At 38.3% G+C, this 19,177-nt stretch overlaps 1 protein-coding gene across 1 annotated transcript in view; it reads left to right on the top strand.

Annotated features, from left to right (window-relative positions):
* The window catches only part of lgals8b (galectin 8b), a 78,251-nt gene extending 62,481 nt beyond the window's left edge, over positions 1-15,770 (top strand). The window contains exons 8-9 of the mRNA XM_016236051.1: positions 10,635-10,780; positions 15,699-15,770. Coding sequence (XP_016091537.1) covers positions 10,635-10,780; positions 15,699-15,732 — 180 coding nt within the window. The 3' untranslated portion in view covers positions 15,733-15,770. The remainder of the gene's footprint in view (positions 1-10,634; positions 10,781-15,698) is intronic.
* Positions 15,771-19,177: the final 3,407 nt, after the last annotated feature.

Genomic DNA, 19,177 nt, shown 5'->3' with positions numbered 1-19,177 from the left:
TCTGGTGCCGATTTTTAAGAACAAGGGAGATGTGCAGAGTTGTGGGAACTACAGAGGTATTAAGCTGATGAGCCATACAATGAAGTTGTGGGAAAGAGTAGTGGAAGCAAGGCTAAGGGGAGAAGTGAGCATTTGTGAGCAGCAGTATGGTTTCATACCAAGAAAGAGCACTACAGATGCGTTATTTGCGTTGAGAATGTTGATGGAGAAGTACAGAGAGGGTCGGAAAGAGCTGCATTGTGTCTTTGTAGACTTATGGCGCTTTTCCACTGCACGGTACGGCTCGGTACAGTTCACTTTTGGGGGGTTTTCCACTGGGTACAGTACCTGGTACCTGGTACGTTTTTAGTACCACCTCGGTTGGGGTTCCAAGCGAACCGTACTGTTACCAAAACGTGACGTGTAAACTCTGCTGATCACTGATTGGCCTGAGAGAATCGTCACTACCTGCGTCACTGAACTTGCGACATAAACACAACAGACCCGCTAGATTTAAACCAGCACAGCCAGTGAAGCATCGAACGCAACTGTTTTGAACGAGCGCACCTTTTTTAACAACCAAAAAGTGGCCGTTCCCCCGGTTGAGGAAGTACAGACGTTCCTCTCGATGATAGCAGAGGAGCGGATCCAGCGAGAGCTTGATGGGGCGATGCGGAATGAAAACGTTTTTCAGGAGTCGCGGCAATAGAGGCGGCGCAACTATAACGACATGTGAATAATCCCGCCCACTCTAAAGCGTTACTAAACTGCAGGGGAAACGCAAACCGAGCCAAACTGAGCCGTGCCGTGCCGTACTGAGCCGTACCGAGCCGAGTCGTACCACACAGTGGAAAAGCACCATTAGAGAAAGCATATGACAGGGTGCTAAGAGAAGAGCTGTACAGGATAGTAGTGAGACCGGCGATGTTGTATGGTTTGGAGACAGTTGCACTGAGGAAAAGACAGGAGGAAGAGTTAGAGGTAGCAGAGCTGAAGATGTTGAGGTTCTCTTTGGGAGTGACGAGGATGGATAGGATCAGGAATGAGTACATCAGAGGGACAGCACAGGTGAGATGTTTTGGAGACAAAGTTAGAGAGGCCAGGTTGAGATGGTTTGGACATGTTCAGAGGAGGGAGAGTGAATATATCGGGAAAAGAATGCTGAGGTTAGAGCTGCCAGGCAGGAGGCCGAGAGGAAGACCAAAGAGGAGGTTTATGGATGTAGTAAAGGAAGACATGAAGGTAGTCGGTCTGAGAGAAGAGGATGCCAAGGGGATAGGGCTAGATGGAGGCAAATGATTCGCTGTGGTGACCCCTGAAGGGAACAGCCGAAAGGAAAAGAAGAAGAAGAAGAAGTTAACTTTATTTTCTGCTCAAGATGAGAATGTTTTGATTATTGTAGCTACATTGTTTTTAGTAGATGCTGCTTAAAATATTAAAATAGTATAGATTTCAGGAGGAAAACTCTGAACAGAAACAGTATTTTTTTCTGTCACATGGCCTCGCATGTATCTAAATGTAAAAATACAATAGGCTACATGTAAAAAAGTTTTTTTTTTTTGTTTGTTTGTTTTTTTTGTCCGGACCTCTGCTTGGAAGAAAATATAAAGGCAGCACCTCTTTAATTGAATACCCTTGACTTTTATTATGAAGAAATACTTTATTTGTATGGTTTTGTAATATCTGTCTCACATATTTCCTTATGTGTCATGGTAGATCGGACTCTTAATGATGTTTTATTAACAAGGTTCGTGAGGAGTACGATCAGATAATCAACCAATTTGGCACAGGTGTAGCTCGTTTAGCTAAACATCCTAACTAGCACAATACATATATATATATATATGCAGCCTACCTTCCTCTGTCCTACGACAGTTTTCCGGTGTTGTGCCACATTCTAACCCCCGCCAGATTATTACCCCCCCTAATATCGGTAGGTCTCCCTGCCAGATTATTACCCCCCTAGCATTGGTAGGTTTAGGGTTAGGTGTGGGGGAGGGGTTAGGATTAGGCAATCAGATAGCGATTTCAATCAGAGGGGTAATAATTTGGCAGGGGGGCGAAAATGGGCACAACACTGGCATTCGGTTTTGCTCCTTTGGCCGTTATTGGGTTATTAAGTTTATTATTGGTTATTATTGCCAACTGTCCCGTATTTTGGGCATAATTGATTTGTCCCGTACGTGACCTCTCTTGTCCCCCGTTTTTGACTTCTGTGCTGATCTAACCACTGACTGACACAACAGCAGCGGTGCTGATCACTTGAGAATGATCACCGATACCTGTCATCATCCAATCACAGCCCCCTTCAGATATCTGCAATTAAATGTTGGATGTCTCAATCTGATTTTTGAATTGGAAGATCTTTATTTGGAGATATCTGCATTTAGCTTTGTGACAAGGAAGAATTTCAATGTAGATATCTGGAATTAACAATGTGGCTAGTCAAAATTCCTTTATAAATATCTAAAATGTGCATGCAAATACACCTTTGTTAAGCCCCACCTTAAACATTTTATTAACCAATCCTACCCATGAAACTGTTGTCTTCCACCATTTTGTGTAAGAATTGTATAATTCAGTTCAGTTCCTGCATCTTTGGTTATTTTTAAACTGCCTTATACCCAAGTAATTCAAAATAAAAATGTAGCTGGTGCACATGTAAAAGTGACACAAGGTATGCAGAGAACACTCAATCTACACACAATATACTAATCAGTATCATCAGTACATGTTAACACCAGTTAAACTTGTATTACCTTGTAACATTAATCTTTTTAAGATCAGCCTTCACCTTTTTTGTCTGGGTCTGTCTTGATTCTGAAGCATTATACTTGTCCATCACTCATTAAATTTTTACTATTTTGGTGTACACTTCCACTGTTCTTCACATTTCTTTTCCAAATATAAAATAAATAAATTCAGACGAGCATTTTTCTTTATTGAACATTACACTCTAGTTTAGACAAACTCTAATCAAGCCTCTATTTTGCGGCATGATTTAAATTCACACAGCGCTACATACATGCATGTGGCAGACCTTTTAACATATGAATGTATCCAGATATTATTTTATAACCCCTGAAGTAATTAATCCAGTAGCTTTTCTCTCTGTGACAACAAAAGCAGACTACTGTTGTTAGCAGTAAGCACTAAGCACTAAGCATTGGTGTGGGAGACAGGGTTGCCAGGTTTTTGCAACAAAACCCACCCAATTGCCTCTCATAAATAGCCCAAAACTAGCCCAATCGCGTTTCGAGTGGGGGTCCCCCGGTAAAAATAGCGTTCTGGGGGCTAAAATACATGTTTTTTTTGGCGGGGTCTTCCTGGTACAATTCGCATTCCAGTGTTTTAAGATATTCCATGATTTAAGATATCTATGACGTCATTACAGATATCTCAAATGGAGTTTTGACTAGTCAAAGTATTTAGAGATATCTCAAATCAGATTTCTTACTAGTCCAGTTATAATTGCAGATATCTTTAATTACTACTCTGACTAGTCAAATTATAATTATGACTTGCTGAAATACAATTGTAATTATCCAAAATATATTTATTGATAGTCAAACCAAAATTTTATATGCTAAAATGGCTTGCGATAGAAGGCTGCATATCTCGGGCTGCCACGTCATCAAACGTCGATGAAGGCCATCTCAATCGGAAGGATCCTTGGAAGGCAGCCTTCGTTTCGTGTGCTTCATTCAGCTGAATATGAAGGATGCATGGGATATATCCTCTGTGACCTTCAATCACCCACAATCCTTTCTACACATTCCATTTCATGAAAATAAACTGACGAAAAATTAGTCAGTACTGAGCTTGTCTGTATTTATTATAAAATGAAAGATAAATAATGTTTTCTGACATAAAAGCATAGATGTTATCTTTTGTTTTGGTGTAAATTACACACTAAATGCTGAATTGCAATAATGTAAGCCACTGGGAGACTGTAGACAGCTGTGATTCATTGTATTGCATTAATAGAAAGGCAAATAATATAAAGATTTGTAATACGAAGTATAAAATATGTGATGTAGCCACGCGCACTTACTAGACCGTCTCATTAGCGTTTATTATTCAAGCCCTTTTATAAAGAAATTGAATTTGTAGAGAAAGCAGCAACAAAATGTTTGACGGGAAAGGATTTTCGTAAACAACAGATCTGTTTTTTGAAGTGTTGCTGCATGGCGTTGGTAGTATCCAACTACGCATCACTTAACGTTATATCACGTGGAGTTTCATCACCTGATGTACGGTTCGAATTAACAGAACAAAGCAAGCTGTATTTTTGTAGATACGGACATTGTTTTATTTTTTAAGTTTGGACAAAAATCGTGGGGTCAATATAACAAAAAACCCTGTACCAAACAAGGCATTGATATTAGTAACCACAAGTGCAAGGGTTATAAATTGCACACTCACTGGGTCTCACTGGTATGGCTCCGGAGGCGAGTGCTGGTAATAATGAGGGCCTTGATCCGCATGGTTTGCTTTGGGAGAGTATAGAGGAGATGCGGAGTGTGGAAGCTGAACAGTAGCGCTCTTGGGCTACTGCATGACAGATGGAGGCACCGGTGCGATCATTTGCACTTAAAATACTTCGTCATTTTTGGTCATGCAGATAAGAGTAATGCATCTTTTGTATCTATATAGACTCTACGTTTATTCGTGTGCACTCAGAATAACAACGAAACGTTGCACTTTTGTTAAATAATGAAAACATACAGGATGCACTTTCTGCCGTCTTGGACTTCGAAACTCCATGTATGCTTGCCTTATTGCAGACATGAAAATATATCTATAGAGAGGGAAACTTGTAAATGAAAAAAAAAAATTCAAATTCAAAGTTATTCGGAGATAACGAGTCAGCCGACTTCATCTCTTAAACCGAAAACAGAAAGCACTAGTGTAACAATAAGTTATTAAAACGTTAATGCAGTGTACTTGCTGTTTTTCCCTAACACATTCATAATTATTATATTTGCCGGTGCGCTGTGGCAAGCCTTTTTTGCGTGCGCTTGAGCGCTTATTAGGCTATGTAGGCAATTAAAGGCTCATTATTATGATTTATATGGTTTATTAATAAAAGTGCGACTAATAGTCGACTAATGCTTAAAATGAACGACTACTAGTCGACTAATGCTTAAAATGAACGACTACTAGTCGACCAGAAAAATCTTTAGTCGAGGGCAGCCCTAATGCATATTGACTAATTGTTTACAAGAAGCATACATATAAGAGGCTGACAATTAGCTGAATATATAGCCTACTTGTTTAATTAGTGACACTTAGCCTGCATTTTAAAATCTTTATTTGAATGTGGCAATTAACATTTTTATTTTAAACCCTTTATTTGAACATGGCAACATATTGCGCTCTACAATATTTCTATGAATAAATCTCTGACAGAGACTATCACCCAATCACTGTGTGCATAGTTAGTAAGTATGCTGACATCATTCATAGCAACAATTGACTAATTGTTTACAAGAAGCATACATATATGAGGCTGACAATTAGCTGAATATATAGCCTACTTGTTTAATTAGTGACACTTAGCCTGCATTTTAAAATCTTTATTTGAATGTGGCAATTAACATTTTTATTTTAAACCCTTTATTTGAACATGGCAACATATTGCGCTCTACAATATTTCTATGAATAAATCTCTGACAGAGACTATCACCCAATCACTGTGTGCATAGTTAGTAAGTATGCTGACATCATTCATAGCAACAAGGTCAACCCCACCCTTACTCTTAGCTTAAGACTTCTGTCTATTCCTTAGTAAAAGTTTGTCTCAGCAGCTTTGTGAATAGGTTTTAAGAGAAAACTCTTAGCTAAAAACCTTTACTGCTATTTAGGAGAATTCTTAGTGGTAAGATAAAATGTTTTGTAAATACGGGCCCTGCTAAGTCATCAGCTAAGGTTGTTGCACTATTAAATGAGCAAATGGAAAGATATCCAAATGGCTCCAGGAAAATAATCTTACATTAAACGTTAAGAAAACGTTTTTTACGTGTTTTTCTAATAGAAAGAAAACAGAAAAATAAAAAAAATTTGGGTATTTAATGAAGAAATAGAGGAAGTAAATTAAATTTTTTAGGAGTAGTTCTAGATTCACAACTTAAATTTGACAAACATACAAAAAGGCTTTCAAAAATAGTTCAAATGAATTTCAATTGTTTTAAACGCAGCTCATCTGTTCCTGCATACAATGATCTCATATTGTATTACAGTTTGGTCTCAAACTAGTGATTCTTTAATTAGAAAAATTGAGATGCTGTATAATCGAGCTTTAAAAATAATGGATAAAAAAACAAATCAATGGCAGCATTGTCATATTTGAAAGAAATGACATATGCTTAATTTGACGAATTTAAAAAATGTATCATATATGAAATTGGTTTTTAATGTTTGCGTAATAAGGCAACTTCTGTTTTATGTAATTTGGTAAAGAGATACGATGACACAGGCGGAACCACTAGGAGTACAGAGGTTGGAAACTGTAGGATTGGGTTTTGCAGAACATCACAAGGGCAAAGAGCTTTCTCTGTAAAGGGATCCCAACTTTGGAATATGTTGCCAAATGAATTTAAAGTGATACATGATAAAAAGTATTTTAAATTGAAGGTTAAGCGTTGGCTCAAAATAAACCAGACCCGTATGCATATTTAAATTTGTAAATGGTTCAGTACTAATTATTTATTAGGATTGGAAGAGTCTATAAAACTAGGTGCATGTGTTTGTTTTGTATTCTGTTTGTAATGGGCGAGTTTTTATACGAAGTTTGTTCATTTTTTTTTTTTTTTGGTACAGATAGTTATTTTATTATAATTATTTTGGTTATTTATATATAATTTTTTTTAAGCCTTTCTAGGGACATGAGATGCAAATTAGCACCTGCTCTAATCTCTATGTGCAGTGCATTTTTTTCAGTCTTTGACTGGAATCATGTTTATTGTACTGTCCCTATCTAAATAAACAATAATAAAATAAAATAAAAATAATGCCGAGGAGGACTCTAGCCTACAAGCCTCTGAAGGACTGAATAAGGAAGGACGCAGCCTTGGTAAGATGCAGCCTTCTGTTTGAGAAGCACCGACACTCTGCTGTCCTTGCACAGGAACCTAATTTATGCCACCTGTCTCTCATTAGAGTTGTGGAGGGGAGCTTGCATTTGAACAGAGAGAGTCAGGGAAGAGATCTGTTGTTTATTTGACTTTTTGTTAGATAGGTTAATTAGACACCCTTACTCCTAAGTAGCTTTCACCTTTTGTTTGTTATTTTAGCCTTAACCCCCTCCTCAAGCTAAAGCATCTTATTCCCTTTTCTTTTTGAGTTATCATTGCTGTTTACCTTATTCTTATTAACTGCTGTACAAAGAATACGTTGTAAATAAACCTTTGAAGAGTTTCCCTGTGTGTGTGTGTGTGTGAGAGAGAGAGTACTGGGATTGCAGACAGAACCAACCCTCTCTCATTCTTTTTGCCTGGTGGTTTTTACATTTACCGATACGTTTTCTTTCTTCTTTAATGTTAGGCCTATATGTCACTCTCCCGCCACCCCTAGACCAAAAGGGGATGTAATACACCTTTTTTCCCAAATGCTTCAAAAACTCTTTTATCACTTAATGGCAACTCAATTATTATTGGAGCAGACATGAATGCTGTTCTTGACACAGTTATGGATCGTTCCAACCCATCAATCTCAATAGCACAATCTAAGTCTTCTACAGCACTGAGACTGTTCACTATGCAGACCATCCAGATTGCTCTAAATATAGGCATAGTTTCTTGATCAAGGAAATGTTAAAATATATGCTAGAGTTAATGCCAGACGTCTACAATCGATGATACATTAATTGATTGATCCAGATCAATATGAAATTATTACAGGCCATTTGGTAATGTATGCGGAGTGTTACATGTTATTGCTGAATCAGGGAAATTGAAAACACCTAGCGGCCTCCTATTTATTGATGCTGGAAAATCCTTTGATCAGCTAGAATGGGGCTATTAATGGTATACACTGAAAATTTGTAATTTTGGCGATCAGTTCATTAGAATGATACAAACCCTATACGCCAATCCCATGGCCAGAGTATCTACCAGTGGACTCATTTCAGATATCTTTAATATCTGTAGAGGCACAAGGCAGGGATGCCTATTAAGGTGCCCGTAAAGTCTTAGATGAATTTGGCAAGCTTTGCGGATTTAAAATCAATCCAAATAAGCTGGCAGAGCAAGAAGCCAGGGTGGAGCTGAAGACCACAAGAGTGGAGCAGGTGGAGCTGAGGACAACCAGAGCGGAGCAGGCAGAGCTGAAGATCACCAGGGTGGAGCAGAAGACCACCAGAGCAGAGCAGGCAGAACTGAGGACCACCAGAGTGGAGCAGGTGGAGCTGAGGACCACCAGAGCAGAGCAGGTGGAGCTGAGGACCACCAGGGTGGAGCAGGCAGAGCTGAAGGCCATCAGAGCAGAGCAACGTGGAGCTAACAAGGCAGGTGACCACCAAGGCAGGTCAGGTAGAACTGGAACCGAGAGCACAGAGAGGTTAAAAGTAGCCTCAGTGGCCATAATAGGACAGGCAGATAGTTCAGAAGTGGCATCTTTGGCTGTAACAGGACAGGCAGATAGTTCAGAGGTGGCATCTTTAGCCATAAGAGGACATGCCGATAGTTCGGGAACAGCCTCCCTGGCCGGGACAGGACAGTCAGAGAGGTCACATAAATGGTTTTCTTGGCCGTGGCGTGGCAGACAGAGAGTTCAGAAGTGGGTGCCACCGCCTTGAGAGGTTCAGAAGCGGATGCCGCCAACTCAGGAGTTTCTGCAGTGGAAGTCAACACCTCAGGAGGAGCTGGAGCGGACGCCGCCAACTTGGGAGGTTTTGCAGAAGGAGCTGCCACCTCGGGAGGAGCTGGAGCGGATGCCGCCAACTTGGGAGGTTCCGCAGATGGAGCTGCCACCTCGGGAGGAGCTGGAGCGGATGCCGCCAACTTGGGAGGTTCCGCAGATGGAGCTGCCACCTCGGGAGGAGCTGGAGCGGATGCCGCCAACTTGGGAGGTTCCGCAGATGGAGCTGCCACCTCGGGAGGAGCTGGAGCGGATGCCGCCAACTTGGGAGGTTCTGCAGTGGGAGCTGCCACGGACTTGTGGACTAGAGTGGACTTTGGAGGAGTAGAGGAGCAGTGTGTGGCCCAAACACACAAAATGGCAACCACCATTACAGGAAGAACTGAGGATAGGGGACGACAAGTGTTAAGGCCCTTGGAATGCCAGCTGCTCTGGTTGAAACCAGCGGTGGGTCCACCAAACTGGAAACCAGCCTCAAACACCTGTGGAATGCCTGGCTGTTTTCAAATGCAATGTTCACAATGACCGGGAGCACTGAAAAGACAACTGCGATGGGTGAAGACTGTGGCTTGATATCCATAACGGCTGGATGCTCTGGCGTGGCAGCCATCTTGTAGAGAGGCTCTTGACTGGCAGCCATCTTGTGGAGAGGCTCTGGATTGGCATCCATCTTGTGGAGATACTCTGGGCTGACTGCCATCTTGGGAAGAGACTCGGGCTGGCAGCCATCTTGGGACGAGACTCTGACCTGGTGGCTATCTTGGGACGAGACTCTGAGGTGGCGGCTATCTTGGAAAGAGACTCTGGGCTGGCGGTCATTGGTCAAAACAGTCAGGGTCAAAACACCAGCAATCAGTAACATCCAAGGCAAAACAAGGTTAGGGCAGGCAGCAAATTTTCACAATACACAAGAATACAGTCCAGGGTCAAAAAGACAGGCAAAGCAAGAAAACAAGGCAAGGGAAATGCTTGGTAATATCCACTATGCAAAACAATACTCTGCGTGCGTGCGTGTGTGTGTGTGCGACCTTTAGAGTCCTCCTGACTGGAAATGGGTGTGTCTGTAGATTGGTTCCTAGGCAGAGGGTTATGGGAAAGGGAGTCCAGAGTACAGTGGCAATAGTGTGGGGTGGAGTGCCCTCTGGTGAGTGTCCAGGGCACTCCAGCTGGTGATAGTGACAACTATTTTACAGATGTCCTTACAGATGTTTCTGGGTCTGGGAACAGTTCAGTTGCATTGCTCTCTATGGAGGGTCAGAGAGCTCTCGGATTTCATAAAAAAATATCTTAATTTGTGTTCCGAAAATGAACAAAGATCTTACAGGTTTAGATCGCATGAGGGTGAGTAATTAATTACAGAATTTTCATTTTTGGGTGAACTAATCCTTAAAGGTTTGCAAGAACAAACCCACAATTCAAAGAAAAGTGCCATTGAAGATTATAAGCTGATGTTCTGTTTTTGTTAAACATGTTTTTGTTGGCATGTTCAAGCTAATTTAGGACATTTCTATGTTGTTTCTAATATGTTTACCACATTAATATGATTCTAGCATGTTTTAACATGTTGTTGGCATGTTGTTAGCATGTTTTACCATGTTACTAATACTGCCATTTATATAAAGCTAAATACGTTTAAGTTTTGATAACTGTATTTTGTAAGAAAAAAGTTAGCGAAGTACTTCTTTTTCTGGATTCTGTCAGATAGTTACTGTAAGTTACTTTAATTGTCTTCTTGGGCAAGCATGGTATATTTCTAAAACTGGAAAATATTAACTTTTTTTTCTTCTTCTTGTCAGATGATCATCCTATGTCAGCTTCCTCAGTTTAGGATAGGAGTAAACGGATCCCACCTGCTGGATTATAGGCACAGAGTGCAGGACTTGAGCTCCATTGATCAGCTGGAAATTCTGGGTGACGTGGAACTGCAAAATGTTCAGTTGTGGTGAGATGGAAAGCAACATCAGGATATTTAGATTTTTCCTCACTTCACTTTCCAGTGTTCTTCACCATGCATGATTTTAAAGAACATATGGTTCTGTTATGATGTCTCAAGTCAATAAATTGAAGTATGACACAGTGACTATGTTAAAATGGACACATCAGTAATCTAATTACCTTATTCTAAATAAGACAATATTATGATAATGGTGTTTACATGAGTGGCTTTTAGAATATTCCTTTCATGATCCCGTTTTACATGCTATAGTACATAGATCGATTAATGGCACACATCATTAAGTCCCCATACGACGCCATCTGATGTCCCCTCCAGAATTTCACATATAAACATAGTTCGTCTTCGTTATGGTGCCATATACAGTTTTGAGTGTTTTATTTTTAATTTTACGGAAGCTTCAAGTGCAGTTAATTTATTTGTCATGCTATATGTGCAAACAGACGATGGTATTGTTGAAGCCATGCTCTTTTGTTAGCTGTCAAACGGTTGACCACTACATGTCTATACTGCACTTCAATAATGTGACTAAAATAGGAATACTCCACATGTCTTAATTCGATTTGTTTACTTCGAGTATGACTTTAGCCGGATTAAGATAATCAAAAATCTCTGTTTACATGGTAGATTCCTAATCAGAGTATTGTCTTAATTGTGTTAAAATCGGAATATTGTTGTCCATGTAAACATACTCAGTGACAAATGCAAGTTAACTATGTAAGTTGTTAACTGTGTTTTTACCATCAGCCATCACTTAACATGAAGGGCTTATTTCGTTGAGAACCCACTTTTTTCTAATCCAAGTGTATCCTCTTAATGCAAAGAAAACAAGGATGACAGCTGAAAGCATTACATCAGAAGTTATTAATTTAAAAACGTTTATTTGCTTGCTTGCTCTATCATTATCCAGTTATTAAGTATACTGTGATCCGTGACTTGACCTTGAATTTCTCTTGATTTTTCTTAATTTAGGTCAATTAACTTTAAATCCTCAATAATAACAGCATGATCATCTATAGGCATCACTTCAAGTCAAGTTCATAGGTGTAGTTCATCACATTATTAAATTACTTATCTTTAGTAAATGTATTACAAAAAAGTATCCAAATACTTCCAGTTTTTATTTTGTTTAGTTTATCTATTGTTTTACCATTTAAAATCTAACAGGCGCCTTTGTGAAATGTTTGGATGAAAAGTGTAATGAAATGACATTCATGCAATAAATGTGGCTTAAATTCTACCAAATATTTATTGTATGATTCTTGTATGATTGTATGATTATTGTATGATTTCTGGGTGCACAAAGCAGCACTATTGAGTAACAAAGCTGTATATACTTTACAAAATGACTGCTTTAAACACACTCAAATAAGTGTTTCGGTCTAAATGTACATTTTATGTAATTCAATTGCATAATTTTCTATCCATTTAGATTACGTAGTTTTAACATAAATTAATAAACTTAATGTGATTCATATGCGTCAGTCATATGTGAATGAAACAGGTAAGTTTTATGTAATAGTTCACAGCAAAGTCCCCACACTGCTCAGTGTTCATGTGTTTCCACACTACAGAGTGTTAAAGTCGCATTGAAGCAGTGTTAGGGTGTACTCACACTAGACGTTATGAACCGTGCCCGAGCGTGTTTGACCCCCAAAGCCCGGTTCGTTTGGCTAGTGTGAGTGTTTCTGTTGGGCTTGGGCGTGGTACACATGCTGTGTGAGCGCTAACCGCGCCGGAGCACGGAACAGATACAATTTTGTGTGCGTTACTGTCATCATTACGACCGCAAACATATTCTATTACTACTACTACACTACACTTTTCAATTAATTTAATTTAATCAAGTATATTTAGGTTTATAATGGCTCTGGTTCTCACCTTATTGATGAACAGGAAATGTAGTTTGCGAGTAAAGCTACAAATTATTTAATTAACGTCAGCTGCCTCCGTAATAATTCTCTGATACATACAAGTGAAAATCAATGCACAACATAAATTCTAAATTAATTATTAATTACCGTATTGGCCCGAATATAAGACGACCCTGATTATAAGACGACCTCCCTTCTTCCAGATGTACCTTTTGGAAAAAGGCTTTTTAAAAGCCAAATCTGTTTTTTTCTCAGTAAAACCCATTTTGTCTTAAATTGAAATAGGAAAAATGTGCAATAAGAAAATAATTGTTGTTTTGAAAGTATGGTAAAAACTGGTAAAATGTAACAACAATCACATTAAAAAAATATACACAAAAAAATATACACACAAAAAAAAAACAGGTGGCCCATCTGAATTAGGACATTTAGGCTATCTGAATTGGGACATTTAGGCTATCCATCTTATAGTAGCCTACCAAAATCTTATTAAGAGTAGAAGTTAAATCTTACTGTAGTCTTCAAATCTGGGTACTGTCTTACGTTTTAAAATCACAAAGGGAGTTTGGTCCCATCAGGCTAACATGACAGTCACGACTCATGCAGCTGTAAGGTTTTCTTTTTCTTTTGTTTTTACTCGCGATCTTTACAAGACGCATTACATTACGTATTTCATGGCACACTCGTTTTATGCGTATTTGGCGCCACCTATTGTTGTGGGTTTATTATTGACATGTCAAAGTCTAGACCCTGAATATAAGACCACCGCGTTTTTTTCAGATGTATTTCCAAGAAAAAAACATTGTCTTATATTCGGGTCAATACGGTATTCGACAGAATATTAGCGAAAGTGGTTTTCTCCGATATCTCGCACATGACATAAGCGTGCTCCGGCCCGGAAAGTTTAGTGCAAGTGTGAGTGCAGGCCAGCGGGGGAGTGGGGAGGAGGGATATTCGCGCTCTCATGCTCGGTTCAAAGCAACCGTGCCTAGATTGAGTACACCCTTAGAGTTAAGGAGATAATTATGTGATGATTGACCATTAATGATGAACACCTGCTGTTAACAGAATCACCGAAGGAAAGAGAAACACAAGAACTACAACTGACTTCAGCCACAGATGAAGATGAAATCAACTGAAATAAAAGAAGACATTAAATCTCTCGAGATCTCAGCAGAAGAGGATTAAACACACAACAATAACTCCAGCTTCACTCATTACTAACCAGACTGACTTTATTTCTGTCCGAATTCTAGAGAAGCTCTTATTGAGAATTAACAGAGGTTTAGATGTTTTGTTTCGTTTGAAATCACCATCAAGGAGATCAGTGTTTTCTTTTGTTGGGTTCTTGACTCTTGACATTTTCACTTGAGTTTTTTGTCTGATTGCTAAGACTGTATAAAACACATTTAGTATGGTCAGAAAAGCCCAAAGAAACTTGGGACTGTGGTGCGATGATTAAGTCACCATATACATAGCCATGTAGCATAAACTGTAATTATATGGCTGTTCTGTTATTAAATTTATATTACTAATTTTAGCATTTTCGTAATTCTATAGTACGAGATCCAGCAGTGCTGTTGTCAATGAGATAACATGAAGGATTTTACCAACACTTCATGCACAGAAAGTTTCTATCTACAGCATCAGCATACAACATACACACAGACATCAAGAATCAGTGTATGAATCTCAACAATGGTGACAATCAACAAAATATTCAGATAAAACTCTGATCATCACAAAACAAGCTAATAAAAAGTCAACAAAATCAGCAAAAGTAAAAGCAAATGGTATGAATAAAAGAAAATAATCAGACAATTCAGATGGATTGTTTATTCATGCTGCAATGCATGCTGGGATATATGGGTGAGTCTTGTACTATGCTGGTACCCAGCATGCATTGCAACATGAAGCATTTTGTTGACTTACACCATTGTTGAGATTCATATACTGATTCTTGATGTCTGTGGTCCTTGTATTGTTGCAGAAAAAACTGCAAAACTTCTTGTGCACAAAGTCCTTTGTAAATGCTTCATGTTATCTGATTTTTACAACATTGCTTGATCTGAAGCTATAAAAAATAAATTATGCTAAAGCAATACAACATACATATAATCAGAAATTTGACTTCAAATAAGATAGATGGATCATCTGCAAACAACTTTTTTGTTATTGTTGTTGTTGGTTTTTCTGGCTAAGCTAAATGTCTTTTATAAACACACAGTCTTAGCAAGCAAAGAAAAAACTGCTTTTCACAAAATAATGTGAAAATGTCAAGGGTCAAGAACCCAACAAAAGAAAACACTGATCTCCTTGATGGTGATTTCAAACGAAACAAAACATCCAAACCTCTGTTAATTCTCAATAAGAGCTTCTCTAGAAGTCTGACAGAAATAAAGTCAGTCTGGTTAGTAATGAGTGAAGCTGGAGTCGTTGTAATAATAATAATAGTAATACTTGTGTGTTGTTGTGTGTTTAATCCTCTTCTGCTGAGATCTTGAGAGATTTAAAGTATTTTATTTCAGTTGATTTCATCTTCATCTGTGGCATCTGTCAGTTGTAGTTCTTGTGTTTCTCTTTCCTTCTGTGATTCTGTTAACAGCAGGTGTTCATCATTAATGGTCAATCATCACATAATTATCTCCTTAACTCACTGCTTCAATGCGTCTTTAACGCTCTGTAGTGTGGAAACACATTAACACTGAGCAGTGTGGGGACTTTGCTGTGAACTATTACATAAATCTTACCTGTTTCATTCACATATGACTGACGCATATGAATCACATTAAGTTTCTTGATTTATGTTAAAACTATGTAATCTAAATGGATGGAAAATTGTTATGCAATTGAATTACATAAAATGTAAATTTAGACCGAAACATTTTTAGGTCTATTGCACAAATCGCATGTGAGATTGTTTTCATGTGAGAGATTATCAATATTCAAGACAGCTATAGTTGTTATTAGCAATGCATTAAATATTTGTTATGATACAAGTTTTATTGGATTTTTTTTTTTTTTGCTTATAGGAACCAGAAACCTATAGTAATCAGAAGAACTTGACTGACATCAACAAGCGAAACAGCACAAAGGTCTCCTTAGTAAGAAATCATTCCTGTTACACAAATAGTAGCATGACACTAGCAATTCAATGGTCAGGGGTTTGTTTTGCCATGGAATCTAAGAACTGTTAAAATATATACCTTATATGCAATGAATGTTGCTGCCAAATACGTAAATGTAAAGCCAGAAGGCTCATCAAGCAGCCGGCACAATCTACAGTAGGAACTAAAGAAAATTATGTCAAAGAACAAATCACTAGTTGACAACAGTTGCAATGATTTGATATTTTGTTGCATTGTGCAAGACAAAATAGCAAGTTTTATGGTAACTAAAGACATTTGATCATTTTCAGCATAGAAGTTAAGTGTGATGAACGTGAAAGCCCCCTAAAATATTTCTGATACTTTTGCTGTAATAATACAGCTGCTCAATTTTACACTTTATTTACAGAAAGTAGGAGCAGCAATGTATTAAAATAAATAAATAATTTTATAAATATAATTTATTTTTAAATATAATTAAAAATAGTTAAAATTATTAAATTCCATAATTACAGTAGCTAATTTTTTTATTTTTCTCCAACTCAGAGAGACAAGCTTAGCACTTTAACTTCATGTCATGTCACATTTATCGTTATTACGAGATTCCGACTTGTAAAAAGCATTCATGTCCTCATCCACATCCTTTTTCCGAGGCTTCTGCACAGCTCATGTCTGATCGCTTCTTAAGGCTGGCCGCACACTAGACGATTTTAAGCCCAATTTTAAGCCCGATTTGCACCCCTGAACGATCGGGGGGTGTGGCCCGATTTGGGGCTTGTCGCAAGCGATTTTTTGTCCAAAAAATCCTCTATTGTGTGGTGTCATTACGATTATTTAACTGTTCCCAATTGAGACGGAGCATTGCCGAACTCAAATCTCTCTTGATCGGGCTGCCTCTGATGTGATACCCGCGATAGCCAATGAGAGCGAGCAAGCGTCACCTACCGGATGTTGTGTGCTTCTATAGCTGAAACTTGGCAGCCATAAACATGCCATGAAAGCAGAGAACATGACCCATATTGTTTTCTATACTTTGTTTTTTACTGTGAAACAGAACGCATGCCAGGAGAAAGGAACCAGCTGACAACGTTGATTGTTCTCTATTTGTTTTTCTTTTTTTAGTCACATTTGATTTCGCGAGTGTCCATGAGATCAGGTGTCACTGTAAAATCGTTCCTACTATCGACAAGTGTGTGGTCTCGCGGTCTGGTCGAATCATCTAGTGTGTGCGTTCAGAGGATTATAAGGCTAAAAATCGGTTGAACTATCTTCATGTCTGAGGTCTCCCATGGTTTTAAAATCGGTTAAGATTTGAAAATCGTCTAGTGTGCAGCCAGCTTAAGTCAGCCACTGACAATCACATGAGCCAATAGCTCTCTTACAGTTTCTAGTCAAACGTCCTTAAACCATTGATACATTGTAAAATTGATGCATAGAAAAAAATTGAAAATATCAGAGAATATTAAAAGTGTGATTTCCAGTGCATGAAAAATCATGGATTTAAATAAAACCTGTAAATAATTATTGTTATAGTGAAATTTGGAATAGTTTTGCTCAGTTACGCTTAGCTCTAAAATGTTTCATTTGCATATTGCATTCTTTGTTGTTTTATAAGTAGCTATTATATAGTAGTGGTCAAAAGTTTTCATCTGGCAGAATCCGCAAAATATTAATAATTAAATAAATAAATACATATGAAGGATCAGAAATTGCATGCCGATTTTTGTTTAGTACTTCCATGAATACATGATTTTGCACATAACAGACATTGCCATTTTGTTCTCAAGACATAGGCCTAATAATATATGCATTTACATAAATGAAGCAGTTCCAAAGGTTACATACGCATGACTCTCAATACTGTGTGTCAATACCTGGATGATCCACGTTTTTATTTTTTTATAAGGTTCCATGTTTGTCCTGTGCAGTTGTAGGCTTGAAAATGATCAAAGATGTCTGCTTTCCTGTCCCAAAATTACCTTCAGTAACAAATGGTCCATTTGGAATTCCTGAAGGCACAAGGCTGTAGGCTGAAGAGATCAGCAGTCTTCCCCATGATTGTGTAGCCTAGTGAACCAAACTGAGAGATCATTTTGAAGGCTCAGGAAACCTTTGCAGGTGTTTTGAGTTGATTAGTTGATTGGCATGTCACCATATTCTAATTTGCTGAGATAGTGAATTGCTGGGTTTTTGTTAAATGTGAGCCAAAATTATCACAATTAAAAGAACCAAAGACTTGAACTACTTCAGTCTGTGTGCATTGAATTTATTTAATACACGAGTTTCACAATTTGAGTTGAATTACTGAAATAAATGAACTTTTCTACGATATTCTAATTTATTGAGATGCACCTGTATGTATGGGGTCTGCTAATTGTCACACCTTTTGTACAGTGGGTGAAGCTTTAATCTGCTGATTGTTCAGTTTGAATGTCTCGCATTTGATTTTTAATCACATGGTCAAGGAAGGGATAAAAGAAGATGGACCCTTTTCACAAGACAGTGATGATATGTTTAACGGTCATCAGCATCATGAATCCTCAAACGTATTTCATATTTAGATTTTTTTTAAATGTATGTACATTTATAACACTTTGTATTACCTTTGCATCAAATAAAAAAAAAAAAAGTTAACGCTAATCTGAGGGTGCTTCTAATGCAGCATCTATGGGAGTGACGGTAAACTTGACATTGTTCTCTCTTCTGACTGCTGTTATCAGTCTCTCTCATTTTTTTTTCCATTTTTTTGAAAGTCATGAAAACACTATCGTGTAGTTCTTCTTTTGCTATTTGAGCAAATGGGAATGCAAAATTCGAACTGGCAAATCCATTTTACAGTCACATCTGTTTCAGTGCTCTAACACGTATAAAGCCCAGCCTGGGATTCAGAGGGTGAGAACAAGAGCCATAAAGCAGATCCGGGCCGTATCTGTGGAAAAGAGCTCGCGGTTTTTGTTTCTGGAGTTCAGAAGATGATTGAGGCAGCTACAGACTGTACGCTCTTACCTCAAAAACTTCACCAAGGTGTAGCGTCTGCGTAGAATCATGCATGATCTTTGGGGTTTTATGGCTTAAGAGACCCTTTTAGCTTTTGACATTTGCATATAAATTACAGTCCTGGTCACAGACTTTACACTTATATGGGTGCTAAATGTCAAATGGTTCCCCCCCACTATCAAGGAGATGCTAAACAGTTTAACCACTCTCGCCTTCATTTGGAGTTTCAAACACATTCCAACGAGACGTAAATGACCCCCGGGGCCAGGCACAATGAGTCTGGCTGACCAAGCAAACTAACACACACACACACACACACAAACACACACACGTAAAGACCTTTTACTCTATTATATGCTACAAATATATCTGGTATATTGCATGTGTTGTTTGTACGTTTCCCTATT

Source organism: Sinocyclocheilus grahami, unplaced genomic scaffold, assembly GCF_001515645.1.
Source record: "Sinocyclocheilus grahami isolate Dianchi unplaced genomic scaffold, SAMN03320097.WGS_v1.1 scaffold479.1, whole genome shotgun sequence".
Taxonomy (NCBI): domain Eukaryota; kingdom Metazoa; phylum Chordata; class Actinopteri; order Cypriniformes; family Cyprinidae; genus Sinocyclocheilus; species Sinocyclocheilus grahami.
This window is presented reverse-complemented; position numbering and strand designations above follow the sequence as displayed.